The 13,904-nt window shown below is 45.8% G+C and overlaps 1 protein-coding gene across 1 annotated transcript; it reads right to left on the reverse strand.

Moving 5' to 3' along the window:
• Positions 1-4,343: 4,343 nt before the first annotated feature.
• Positions 4,344-13,479, reverse strand: LOC147447130 (uncharacterized). Its single transcript, XM_086523022.1, has 5 exons — positions 13,342-13,479; positions 12,511-12,972; positions 5,577-5,814; positions 5,396-5,495; positions 4,344-4,860 (listed from the first exon to the last, which is right to left on the reverse strand). Exons 2-5 carry the CDS (start codon positions 12,933-12,935, stop codon positions 4,556-4,558), a joined length of 1,068 nt encoding a protein of 355 aa, XP_086379148.1. The 5' UTR covers positions 12,936-12,972; positions 13,342-13,479; the 3' UTR covers positions 4,344-4,555.
• Positions 13,480-13,904: the final 425 nt, after the last annotated feature.

A 13,904-nucleotide genomic window follows, 5' to 3' on the forward strand; every position in this document is an offset into this window, starting at 1 on the left:
GTGGGGTATGTATGACTATTGCGGACTCATTGCAACAGGCCATTGTGGGCAGAGGGATTATTGTGCCAGGCAGGGCTCAGTGGATTACTATGCAGGTTCAGGGTGGCCTTGTGGGCTTCCTGAACATCAATGAGGCGAGTGCTCGTGCAGAGTTTTGGTCACAGATTGTTGAGTCTTTGCCACAGGCTGACCATTGGTGAGTAGGAGGGGACTTCAACATGTTGGAGGACCCTTCTGACAGGATCGGAGGCGGCCATGCTACTGTGCATGGAGTCGAGTTAGCAGCTTGGGAGAGGTTGTGTATGACTTTGAGGGTCTCGGATACATGGCAACATTTTGGCTTTGTGAGGCCTCCAAAGAGTCTTGCCTTCTCTAGATCGGACCGCAAAGTGGGAGGAGTGAATCTATCGCGGATAGATCACTTCTACACTAGTGACCACTTCAGTGACTTGGGGGGATCAGTGGACATCCTGGCAGGGACATCCTTCTCGGACCATGCACCAGTGATCCTCACAGTGGCAGACAGGCAGAGGAGTGGGAGCACGATGCTTCACATCCCAGAGCGGGTCTTGTTGGACTCAGCACTCAAAGAGAGGGTAGAGGCTCTCTGGACAGAGGGCATGGACAGCCAAGCTCTACCTGCATACAGAGTGGCCTTAGGCCTAGCTCAGCTTAGCCACTTTTTTCTCCAAGAGTCTATGGCTCGACGGGCTGCGGCGAGAGAGGAGCAGCGTCTCAAACGAGGCATTGCTTCACTACAGAGGATGCAGGAGCAGCATCCAGATGGTCCATGGTTGGAGGAGCAGTTACAGCAGGCTCGACAAGAGCTTGCTTGCATGGAGGAGAGGCGCCATGAGTTTGCCTTTCACCGACAGGCTTCTCAGTGGACTCAGGTGGGTGACAAAGTGACAGGTGCTTTCTTTGAGACAGTGGGACCTCGGCACTCGCATGCCAAGGTCAATCAGTTGAGGAGACCCGATGGGTCAATTGTTTGTGAGCCCGAGGATATGCGTGCAGTTGCTACTGACTTTTACCATGAGTTACTGTCGGCTGAGCCCCAGTCAGAGAGACAAGATGCATGCAAGGAGCAGGTTTGGGCACAGATGCCTTGTCTTGTGACTGAGGAGATGCGCCAGAGGCTAGAGATACCTCTTCAGCTTGAGGAGCTACTCACGGCTCTTAGGGCCCTCCCCCGTGGTAGCTGTCCAGGTGAGGATGGGCTGACTCCCAGCTTCTTCTTGGAGTACTGGGACCTGCTTGGCCCAGATCTTTGTAGTGCCTTTCAATACATTCTACACACAGGAGTGATGCCGGATAGCATGAGTGAGGGCCTGATTTACCTCATTCCAAAGGAGGGTGGCTCCTTGGATGAGATTCGACAGTGGCGCCCCATCACCATCCTCAACTCAGCCTACAAAATTCTTGCACTTTTGGAGAGCCTTATACATGGGACTCAGACAGGTTTTGTCAAGGAACGCAGTACCCTTGACAACATCTTCACTTTCTGGGAGGCTTCTGCCCTGGCACGACTCCGTGGGGAGGACCTTGTGATTCTTCTCGATTTTGAGAAGGCATACGACAGAGTTGACTGGGACTTTCTAAAGGGCACGCTACGCAGGATGGGCTTCTCAGATGCTTGGATCAGAGGGGTGTCAGCTTTGTACAGTCAGGTGCTTTTGGCAGGAGGCAGAGGTGAGCGCTTCATGCTCACACGATCGGTCGGACAGGGATGTCCTCTTGCCCCCTTTCTCTTTCTGTTCTATGCGGAGGCGATGAGCAGATTTTTGGTGTCACAGCAGGTTGGTCTGAGGGGCTTAGCACTCCCTATACGGGGAGATGAGCTTCTGGACGCTGAGTTTGCCGACGACTCAGCCTTGTACTTAGAGGGCCAGGAGGCCAATTTACACAGATGTGAGCAGGCTTTGGAGACCTTCTGCTGTGCATCGGGCGCACTGATCAACTGGAGAAAGACAGTGGCTTTCTCGGTTGGCAGTGCTCCTGTGCCAAATTGGATGCCAGGAGAGGGTTTCACGTAGGAGAGGGTTTCACGTGGATTCCTCCAAGGACTGTAGTTCGGTACTTGGGTTGTTAGGTTGGTTTGGACTTGTCCCCCGAGCAACAGATTGCTCCTCTTCTTCTGTCCATCAGGAGAAAGCTGTTACATTGGAGCCCAGCACGACTTTCGCTGGCTGGTAGAGTAGTAGTTGCCAACCAGGTGTTGTTGGTGACTGTGTGGTACATCACTTCTTGCTGGATCTTCTCGAGTTCTTGTATCAGCCAGGTAGAGAGGCTGATCAGGAACTTCCTTTGGTCAAGTCGCGACACTCAGATTGCCCGAGCCAAGGTGGCTTGGTCGGTCATCACACTTCCTTGTTCTCAGGGAGGGCTTGGGATCATTGATCCAGCACAGCAAAGCAGAGCCCTTCTTGGGAAGTTCGTCGTCAGAGGACTTCTTCCAGGCGAGGAGCCCCAGAAGAAGTTCTTGCTGCAGAGGCTTCGTGCCAGGGTGCCTCAGTCAGGAGGCCCTTGGCAACCTTCGACCAGATGGATCTTTACAGAGTTGCGCAAAGTTGGTTTGAGCAGGAGACTGGAGGACCGATTCGCTGCGAGTTTGCTTCGATCTTGGGAGCTCTTACGGCATGGCCTAGAGCAGAGACAGTCGACGTGCACGGAGGAGCGCCTACGGCAGCCCCTCGTCTGGAACCCCATGGTTAGCACTCAGTGGCCACTTGGTTGGGAGTCGGCCTCATGTTTCTTGGGGTCCCATGGCAACAGGTCCAGCGCGCTCTCTAGGTGACTGGCTAGAGTTCACAGGTTTGTCAGAGGAGGTGCAGGCTGTCCAACTACAGGGCATGAGAGGGGTGCAGAGCATGTGTCAGGACATCTCAGAGTCAGTTCCAACTGAGTGGCTCACGCCTCTCAAGCCAGTAGCACCCCGGTGGATGGGAGCCTTCACACGACTGGAGGTTCTCATTTCAGTCAGGGCTTGCTCAGAGACTGTCCCAGCCCTGTTCTTCGAGCTTCAGGGTGGGGGACGATTACAGCGAGTTGCAGTAGAGGCCCCGCAAGTAGCAGAGTGCTGTTTCCAAAGGATCCGAGTTGTGGGCATCTGTGGGAGGACTTGCGTCATAGACCCTGACCCAGCAGCTCTTGAGACAGGACACTGGAGGCTATGGGCTTGGGAGTGCTATCCACTGGCACGAGTACAGTGGGATCTTGGTGAGTGGCTATGGAGGGACCCCTTCTCTTCTGTAGACCGCTCAGGAGTCCCCTTCTTTCAGTACACTGTTCGGCTTGGACGTCATGTACTTGCAGCACAGAGAGAGGCCCGCCCCGCTGCAACACGTCATTGGCAGGAGGAGGGCCTCACAGTCGAGTTCTTGGCAGCTTTTTGGCAGAGGCTGTGGGACTCCAGACAGCCAAGGCGCGTCACTTTGTTCCAGTGGCTGGTTGCACACAGAGCCACAGCAGTAGGGAGCTGGCTTGTGCATAGTGGTCTCTCGGCCACATGTGCAGCCTGTGACCAGTTGGTGGAGAGTCAGCGTCACTGTCTTTGGGACTGTCCCTCGGCCCAGCAGGTGTGGCTACGAGTTCTTCGGCTGATGCCTGCCCTCTCCACAGCTCGACAGTACAATTGGGGGGCAGCAGCTTGGTCCACCCTCACGGGCCCGGCACTTCAGTTTGAGCTATCTTCCACTAGCAGGATGATAGTGATGCAGGGGGGGCGACCTACACTCCAACCTGCTACAGATCTTACTCCACAGGAGTGGTGCAGTGAGAGAGAGGAGTGTTGGGAGCTCATCAACGGCCTAGCTCTCTCGTTCATCTGGCGGGCCCGCTGTTTCCGCATCTTTGAGGCTCGCCCTGTGCCACCAGCAGAGACTGTTCGTGACTTTTGGCTAGAGCTGATCCATACTCTCAGAGGACAGCTTGAGGGACTACAGGGCAGCTCCGACTGCATGCGGGAGCGCCGCGAGGCTTTCCTTCGACTCTGGCGCCCTGGGCCTTTCTACACCATTGTCCAGGGGGTGCTCAGATGGCACTACTGTCCACCTGTGTGGCTCTTCCCTCCTCCCATCTCTTGATTTAGCCTCATTGTATATATGCTGTTTTTTCATTGGGAGAGTCTCCCCATCATGCTTGTTGTAGCCCTCTCCTGCAGAGGTGGATGTAGCCCTATGGGCAGTTTTCATTAACTAATAGAAGGATTTTTTCTTGAAAAAAGAAAAAAAAACAGAAGCTAAGACGATGCCCATCTATACAAAACTGTTGAAACCAGTCCTTAATAACATGAAAAGGTAAAAAGCTTTGAATCATTTTTTTGAGACAAATACCAAGCCATATTTTGCCAAAACAGTATTGCAAACATAAATGGTCAATTGCGAATCAAAATCTCCCTAGCAGAGTGGCCTATGGAGTCTACTGCAGTCGCAATATGAGGAAAGAATTCCAACATGTATTTACAAGAGGAACCATCTATTTTAACAAGTATCTACAATCCTAAGGTGATTCATCGACGAATTTGTTGAATTGAGATTGGTATGAAGTCTTGCTGTCAAACTGGTAGCCTTTTCAGGAGCACCACAGCAACAACTAGCACTGCAAGCATCATGGTGGATTTCATTGCCTTGTCAGCAGGGTCTTCTTTTGCAGATGGATAATTGGCCCCACTCAACAAAGAAAACACGTTCCTTACGAATTTGGATAAGTCATCCTGCACTTGGCACACGAGTTGCATTGACATATTGCCAATTACCCGAAATGCAGAGAAGACACTACCAAAAGGGTCATCCTTATCGTCATCTTTATCAGCTTTTGACGGAAGCTCAGGCATTGGGCTTGTGTCAAGCTTCCCTGTTCCTGCAAGCATACATGACGAAGAAGAATTGGTGAGTGACAACAAACTTCAGTAATTTCACCAAGTGAAACCTCTAGCACAATACGTGCACGCCCGCACGCAAACACACTCACAAACAAAAAAAATGCATGCAAATATGTACAAAATGAATGAACGCGCGTACGCAGGTAGGTGTAGATAAGAGGCAACCTAAGCTTATTTATCTAGGACTGCTAACAGTCATTAGCCTAGTCAAACGATGATACTATCCAAGAAAAGCCAACTTTAAGGTTCTATGATCCATCTCTCGGACTGCATGCTTTTTAGAAACTTTCGCAATTGCACAGGCTGTGTTTCCTTATAAACCAATTGGCAGAAGACAAGCATTAAAGACCAGAAAAGTAGATTAAATGGCAGAAGACGAGCATTAAAGACCAGAATAATAGATTAAATGGCAGAAGTCAAGCATTAAAGACCAGAATAATAGATTAAATGGCAGAAGACACGCATTAAAGGAGCAGAAATAACAATGTTGATAAGTCACTTTTGCAAGAGAACCTTGAGATTTCTCAAAGATGCGTCGTAATTCCTGCACTTTCTCGTTCCTCATCATGGCATGCCACACATCTGGGTCTGAAGCAATGGACATGACTGCCCCCTGTGCATGTGAATAGCAATGATTCATAAGCAATCAATGAAAACAAGGCTAAGTTCATAAAGATATTGAAAACTGTATCACCTTGACATTCGAGTCATTCTGTAGTAAATGAAATGCCTCATGAACAGGGCTCTTCGTAACTTGAACAATTGCTTTATTTGGTAAAAAGAGCTGAGGCTCAACCCATTCACCAGAATGTGGTGAATGGGGTTCTTTTTCAGAATCACTACCTTTGTTGCTTGCTTGTGGAAAGAATGCTTCACGTTCCACAGCTGTGGAGCAAGAGGATGTACTTTTGGTGTGATGATCATTATTGGACCTACAGGCAGCAGAAAAGCTATCAAATTCTGCATCCAGTGTAAATTATATATAAAATTCACCTCAGAACTTTATCTAATCATAACCTACCCTTTAAAAGAACCCCACTTAAAAGTCCTCTGTGTTAAGATTTGAGCTTGCAGAAGCTGTGGAAGCCCTGCAGTTTTGTAGTAGTCCATTCCAAACAAGGGCGTTTGGTTCAAGAGGAATATGTGCAGCACATTTATACAAAATATGAAGGTTTTGCCTCGAGTTTCGTCATAAACAAGTGATCCCTGCTGCCAGCATATTGTATCAGGTTGAGTTCTTTCCACTAGGGCTATCTCCCCTTTTGACCATATCTTGTGCTCCTCTAATCTCCTATGTCTAGACAGCGGGAAAGGTTTCCGTCATAAGTGCAATTACCACATGGTTGTGTATACTCCATGCCGTTGACAATATCCCACGAGCCTTTGCGAACGATAGCCGTCTAATCAATTTCCAATGAGCGTAGTTGTCTCCACTGCGCTTTCTAGTAATGTTTAAGCATGCTGGAGCCATGGTTGCTGAAGTCACGTGATCAACCTCCTCCTCAAATCAAGACGAACCACAAGGGAAGAGCCTCAAAAATCCGAGAAAAAGTGTAATGGTAGGTTTTAAACAACTTGGGAGTCCAAAGAGGCTAGTGATGGCGTCACGTGCACATTGGCTGTGTGCCACATGGACATGCTTCATCGACTTCCAGAGCCAGTTTTCCCCTTCTTCCTAGATAGGATGTGCTTCACCAAGTTCCAGAGCCAGTTTTCCCCTTCTTCCTAGAATCCTAGGAGGATTAGTATCGGCAATTTTGTGAGCCTATTCACAAGACCTGTATGACCAGACAAGTCCATTAGATTAGGTTTTCCAGTTTTGGAACCCTCTTGCATAAATGGTTTGTATACGCGTTTTGACAGATGTTATTACAATGCGGTGGGCATCTAGCATGACGTGCATGTAGTTCTAGGTTAGAGGAATCCAACAAGCCATTCCCCGCATCGATCGGATTCTAGGTGGGCATATGTGCAACAGTTGCACCCAAATCTTGACCCCTAAACCAATTTTTAAACATATCATTTTATTATTTATTTGTTGGAAAAGTTGGTGGGCAGTTGCCCTACCTAAGCCTTAATAATTACTTAAGGCCCGTCCCTCACCTATAAAGGGAGCAAGTGAGCTCTCAGTTGAGACAAGTTGCAGATTGTGAAAACGCCAAGAGGAGAAGCAGAGCAGCCAACGTTTTCAGTTTTCAGCTTTGGTGTTTGTGGAAAGCAGCAAGGCAGCCAGCGTTTTTTGTTTCCACCCTCGCGCAAGGTGAAGGTTGCACTGGCATAGTTAACCTGAAACAAGAACGGGGAACGGGAACGGGAGGGTCCGGAATGGGACGGGAACGGGGAGGAGAGGGGCCCGAAACGAGAACGGGGCCGGAACGGTCAACTAAAGTAAGACTTGAATTACCTCCATTCGGCTTAGTCCCAGATCGACTCCTAAACAACCCCAAAATTGCCCCCAAACCTACCCTCCAACTGCCCCAAATATGTCCCTCAAACAGCCCCAAATTTGCCCCCAAATGTCTACTTTTTTGCCCCCAAATGCCTACTTTTGCCCGTTCCGCCATTCCACCTCACGTTCCACCATGTCCCCCCCCCCCCCCCCCCCCCCCCCCGTTCCGGAACGTCGTTCAGGTTACACCCTGTTCCAAAACGGTGTTCCGTTCCCGACTCCGTTTCGGGAACGGGACTCGTCCGAAACGCCGTTTCAGAATGTGTGAGAAAGAGCTCTTGGCCGTGATTCATGCGCTTTCTAGCTGGAAGCACTACCTCTTAGGTGTTGATTTTGTTGTCCAGACAGACCATCAGACCTTGCGATACTTCTTGACACAGTCAAAGTTATCCGAAAAGCATATGCGATGGGCATACATTCTTTTTATGTTCCACTTCCAGATTATGCATGTGGAAGGCAAGAAGAATGTTGTGGCTGATGCGTTATCAAGGAAGCCACAAATTTCAGCTGTGTCAATTCCTTATCATCATGAGTTAGATGACATGAAGGAACAGTATGCTATTGATGAAGATTTTGCAAGGATCTTTGAGCAGTTGCAAGAGGGGCAACATCATGAGCACTACCTCCTCAGAGATGGTTTTATGATGATGCATGGCAGACTTTGTGTCACTAGGCCATTGCAACATAAGGTCATGGAAGAGAGTCATGTCCCACGGGCCACCGTATGGGGGCATCGTGGCATTGATGCGACAGTTAAAGCGGTAGAGACATTCTTCTATTGACCTACCTTGAGGAGAGATGTGGATGCCTTTGTGCGAGCATGCATAATTTGCCAAAAGGTCAAGTTTGACAAGCAAAAAGCACCACGGTTGTTATAACCACTGCCAATTCCGGATAAGCCATGGGAAAGCATTGCTATGGACTTTATCTTTGATCTTCCAAGAACACCAACAAGAAATGATGGTATATGGACCATATCTGCACATTCAGCAAGCAGGCCCATTTTATCCCTGTCAGGAAGAAGATAAAATTTGATCAAATGGCACGCTTGTTTATGTACAATGTGTTTAAGTACCGTACCATGGTATGCCACAATCGATAGTCAGTGATTGTGATCCTCGCATGACCAGTTTGTTCAGGAGAGGATTGTTTGAGAACATGGGCACTACGCTCAAGTTCTCATCTTCGTTTCATCCACAAACGGATGGGCAGTCAGAAGAGACTAATTCTACTGTCTTAGATCTGCTGAAATGCTATGTGTCAGATAATAAGGGCAAGTGGGAACAAAATTTTCCTATGCTTGAGTATACGTACAATAATACGGTGCATTCGTCAACTGACAAAACACCTTCTGAGATTATTGAAGGCGGCAAAAAAGTTCCTCCCATTTTGCATACAAAGGACAAGATCTTTGAGGCAGATCGATATGTTGAGAACATGGATGAAATGTATAGGAAAATTAAAGTTGCCTTGAAGAAGACTCGGGCAAAGCAGAAAAAGGCTTCCGATCGTCACCGTCGTGAATTGCTGTTATCACCTGGTGATTGGGTTTTGTTAAGGTTCGAAAAGGCAAGGTTAAAGAAAATGAAGGGCAAGGAATGGCTGTTTCCTAAGCTCAGCATGCGTTACTATGGGCCTTTTCAAGTGCCTGACAAGATCAACGATGTGGCTTACAGGCTGAAATTGCCCGATGCATGGAAGATTCATAATGCGTTTCACGTGAGTCTTCTAAGACCCTTCGTGGGTGATGTGCCAAAAGATATGCCAGATGATGATCAGCCAGAAGTTGAAGAACTTGATGAGATCCTGGTACCTGAGCAAGTTTTGGCACATAAGGATAGAAAAGTTAAAGGACACGTTGTAAGACGCTACTTGGTGAAGTTCAAGAACTATCCGCCTATGGATGCAAAGTGGATGGAAGAGCATGAACTGTCAGAGTCACCAAATGTATTGCAGCTTTACCTTGAAGCTTTTGGGTTACAACTACTTATGTCCCAGCCCAACGTGTGCAAAGGAGGGGTAATGATAGAGCTAGCACATCAAATGTACATATGAATTCAGTGTAATAGATGGAGTAGAATAGACCACGACCCACTTGCACACACCACCTCCGGTGATCACTCCCCTGTGCTCCTCTTCAATGACAATGTTTGGATGCCTATGTTGCTTCTCTCTTGAAGCAGACATACCTGGATGCCCAAGCGTTTCAGCACATGCATTTCAAAACGCTTGAAACATATCATGCTGCACTGGCACGCCATGACTAAACACGCCCGTGTAAAATTTTGAGGGTTTTCTTTGGGGGAATGTAAAATTGAGGGTTTTCTTTGGGGGAACCCTTCGTATGGTGAAGTGTCCTTTGTATGGTGAAGCGTTGATGTATCATGCACTGTATTTATAACTCATTACGAGTCTTGACTCTTGATTGTTTTGGATTTCAGAATCTACATGCTCTTGTTGAGTTCCAATAGCTTAACAGTCTAGTATTTTACTAACATCAATTGTTGTAGCGTGTACCTTGTTGTAATTGAATGTTTAAACTCTGAAACAGCTTGGTCGATCGCATTGCTCATGTTTGTTAATTGCCAATCGGTCTTGTCATTAAGTACTTGCTTATTGCAGCTTGTGACAATGGAAATTACGCTCCCTACTGTTTGTTGTCTTTAATATATATATATATATATATATATATATATATATATATATATATATATATATATATATATATATATATATATATTGGCGTTTTGGTCCATGTTCTGGTCTCCTTTTTAGGCTCCTCTTTAGGCTGGGGTAAATCGATTCATGTTGAAACAAAGATGGAATGCGGAACGAAAACAGGAATGGGGAACGGGAATGAGAACATCCAAAAAGGAAGGTAAGGGAAAAGTGAAGGGGTTTTCTTTTTTTTTTGGGGGGCCGGAGTGATGAACAGGGGAACCGAAACGAGAGCAATAGATAGCCTAGAGAAGGTTTAAATGGAGATTCTATTGAAGAGCTAGGCTTAAATGGTCACAAGGACCCCCAAAATTATCAAAAAGGGGTGAACTAATCCTTACAAAACCCTTTAAAACCTCGTTGTTGGCAACTTTCCAATCTTGGAACAACCATTTGACAACCAAAACAACATAGAAATGCATTCCGAAACAAAATCGGAGCGTGTTCTTTGTTTGAAACACATATTGAAACAGCATAAGGCTGGAATGGCATTTTTGAACGGTTGGTGCTCAAACGCATTCGGACCACGGCATGGGCCCGGAATGGACATTCACTGCACGTACACTAAAAACTAAGTATTGTATTTTTCGACCACTTCATCAACGACTCAATTGATAACGACACTTGTGAACCAAAAGCTGACACTAGCACTAAAATCCATAGTAAAAGTTTAAGCACCAATAATCCTTTAAAATGTACTTCTCTTTCTACCTTTATGGAGATTACTCTACACTATTTGTCTTATGAAGAGAATAGGCACTAGCAAGAAAGTCTCATTGCTAAAACCACCTCACATTGCACTACCAAGGAAAGAGGGACTAGGGCACTTTAGTGAGATTGGAGTCACCATGTGAAGGAAGATCTTAGCAAACCCATGGGCCATTGTGAGAGGACCACTCACAGCACCACAAGTAGGTGTAAGGCACTAAAACCCTGCACCACCACGAGCACATATCCTCTGAAAAAGTTTGAGCCCTAGGACACTTAATTGATGACTTCACCAGAGCACATGACGCATGGCAACCATTTAAACAGATGTTTAGAGCCAAAAGCGAAAGACCGCAAGGAAAGAGGGACTAGCGCACTTTAGTGAGATTGGAGTCACCATGTGAAGGAAGATCTTAGCAAACCCATGGGCCACTGTGAGAGGACCACTCACAGCACCACAAGTAGGTGTAAGGCACTAAAACCCTGCACCACCACGAGCACATATCCTCTGAAAAAGTTGAGCCCTAGGACACTTAATTGATGACTTCACCAGAGCACGTGACGCATGGCAACCAATTAAACAGATGTTTAGAGCCAAAAGCGAAAGACCACAATGTAAACTCAAACTCTCTCTCTCTCTCTCTCTCTCTCTCTCTCTCTCTCTCTCTCTCTCTCTCTCTCTCTCTCTCTCTCTCTCTCTCTCTCTCTCTATCTATCTATCTATCTATCTATCTATCTATCTATCTATCTATCTATCTATCTACGTGCACAATTCTAACAGAGTTTTGGTAAGAGTAAACCCGCCTTCAAAAAGAGAGAGATTTGCTTTCTTTTTGTTTTCATGTTTTTGGTCTTTGCTGATTCCACCTACCACTTCAATTACAGGTAGCCGTCTAACCACAAAGCAGCATGCCCACCACAAAGGAAGAGGTAGCAAGCTCCTACTCTTAGTGAAGAGGGCGGGTGACAGCATACATCAAGGATGCGTTAGGCATCTCGACACCTACAGGGGGCTGCAGAAGATTGCACATCAAGGGGCTATGAGAATTTTTGTGCCAATAGCTTTTTTCAGGCCCTTTTCAAGCTACTGCAAAGGTTTGGTTTTCTTAATCTTGTCTGTTGTGTGTTACGACATTGTTTTCTTGGACTAAAACCCATGTGCAGCACGCCCACAGGAAACTGATGTTCAGGTGTTGATTTCAACTTCACTTCTGCTTACACCCTTGGAGATGGTGAGTTGGCATGAAAACACGTTTACTAACATGTACCAGAATCATATGGTCCATATGATGGGTTGGCCACCCTTATCCGGCTCGGATGCTCCACCTCACGGAGTCGGGTGTGTGAGTTGTAATTTCAAGTTCCTACTCTCTCAAAAAAAAAAAAAAAAAAAACATGGCATGAAAACACGTTTACTAACATGTACCAGAATCATATGGTCCATATGATGGGTTGGCCACCCTTATCCGGCTCGGATGCTCCACCTCACGGAGTCGGGTGTGTGAGTTGTAATTTCAAGTTCCTACTCTCTCAAAAAAAAAAAAAAAAAAACATGTACCAGAATCATACGGTTTGGACAATGCCATCAACGATAGTTAAATAAAGAGCACTGCAAGGTTGGCAAGTTGGTAACCTGGAAGCTAGCAACATTGTGCCCTGTATTCATAATAATGATTGCATTCTCTTTGCTTAATATGAACAAAAATCAAAAGTGAAATAAATCACAAATCAAATCATGATTCAGATGACTTACTCGATGAATGCCGCCTGGAGATCAGTAGTTGCCGCATACACTTCATCAAAAGTCGGAGGGAGGCCAAAAACATGCCAGTCGCGGTTATCAGAAGGCAGAGTATCATCACACACTGAAGAATGTGAAGACGCCGAGGGAGTAGATGAAAACAGTAATCTAGTATCTTGAGCAAACAATGACCTATTTACATTGTCGGATACTAAGTCATCGGCAAACTCCCAATCATCAAACTCATTTGGGTTTACAGTTCCTGAAGCTTGATGAGAGAGGGTAGCATTCTGACACGCACGACATACGGTACGCAAGGATGAGGGTCGAGGGACTTGGCCAGTACAAGCTGAACAAAAGGCAGTTGATGCGGTGGGTGTCGTTGAACCAGCTGCACGACCAACAGTCCTTAACAAAATGCCTCCCCCCATGTTCATCGTCCTTGAGACTCTGGTGTTTAAACAACAGGTCAACCTGCATTTACTAAGTCACATCAGTTTCAGGCATGAGCAAGGTACATCGAACCATGGAATACTATGAGGATATGAAGACTGGTCCGTCTGCTTATTCAGAAATTTACATCCTTTGGGCTTTGAGCAAAAGTGAATCAGCTTTCCAAGTAAACTAAAACGTGCTAATGACGGCTATGGCAGTTAGCTCTGAGGCGAGATCAAGAGTAATCCATCATCCATGCCGTAAGGAGAAGCGTCAACAGAGAAAGACAAAATTAAAAGAGTGGCCAAAAGCGAGTGATCCATAGTAAGACAAGGATCAAGATTCAAGAGAGGCCACTGGCTATGTCGCAAAGAGAAGTGTCGACAGAGAGCAGACAAAGGAACGTACCGTTGGTAGGCACTCCAGCTGATGAGTGGGGACTCGGGAGCGACCTCGTTATCACGCTGTTCGTCCTGGAGTTTTTAGCAACTTCTAAAAGCACTGGTTTCCCAGAATAGAGGATTGAGGGCCCATCTTTATACTTAAGAGCCCCATCTTTCCCAAAATCTTTTATATATTTATCTTATATACTATATATTTTGTCTCTACCACATAAAATTAAATGGAATAAATAAAATAGATAGATATTAAAATAAAATAGTAGAGCAAAAAAAGAATGTAGATAAAAGTAATTAAAAAAGAGAAAAGTTGAAAATAACTCGATACAAAATTACAATAATTAAATAATTAAAAAATATATCAAGTTAATTTTCAAAAAGACAAATTTAGAAACCTAATATTATATTTCTTTTAAAAAGTAGAAAAAAAAAACTATTTTATAATTTAGAATTTATAAAAATAAAATAAAATAAAAGTACAAGTATTTAAAAATATATATATGCAAAAATAAAGAAAGAGTGGAATAAATAGGTATAAAAAATAAATATTTAAAACTAATGGATATGAAATAG

The sequence above is a fragment of the Adiantum capillus-veneris genome, chromosome 11 (assembly GCF_014529385.1).
Source record: "Adiantum capillus-veneris isolate H3 chromosome 11, ASM1452938v2, whole genome shotgun sequence".
Lineage (NCBI taxonomy): Eukaryota > Viridiplantae > Streptophyta > Polypodiopsida > Polypodiales > Pteridaceae > Adiantum > Adiantum capillus-veneris.

Coding starts and splice junctions, on each gene's coding strand:
- LOC147447130 (XM_086523022.1), bottom strand. CDS start 12,935: ATGAACATGGGGGGAGGCATTTTGTTAAGGACTGTTGGTCGTGCAGCT. Junction 5,815..12,510: donor CTCCAGGCGGCATTCATCGA/GTAAGTCATCTG, acceptor TGCTGCCTGTAG/GTCCAATAATGATCATCACA. Junction 4,861..5,395: donor CATCTTTGAGAAATCTCAAG/GTTCTCTTGCAA, acceptor GTATGCTTGCAG/GAACAGGGAAGCTTGACACA.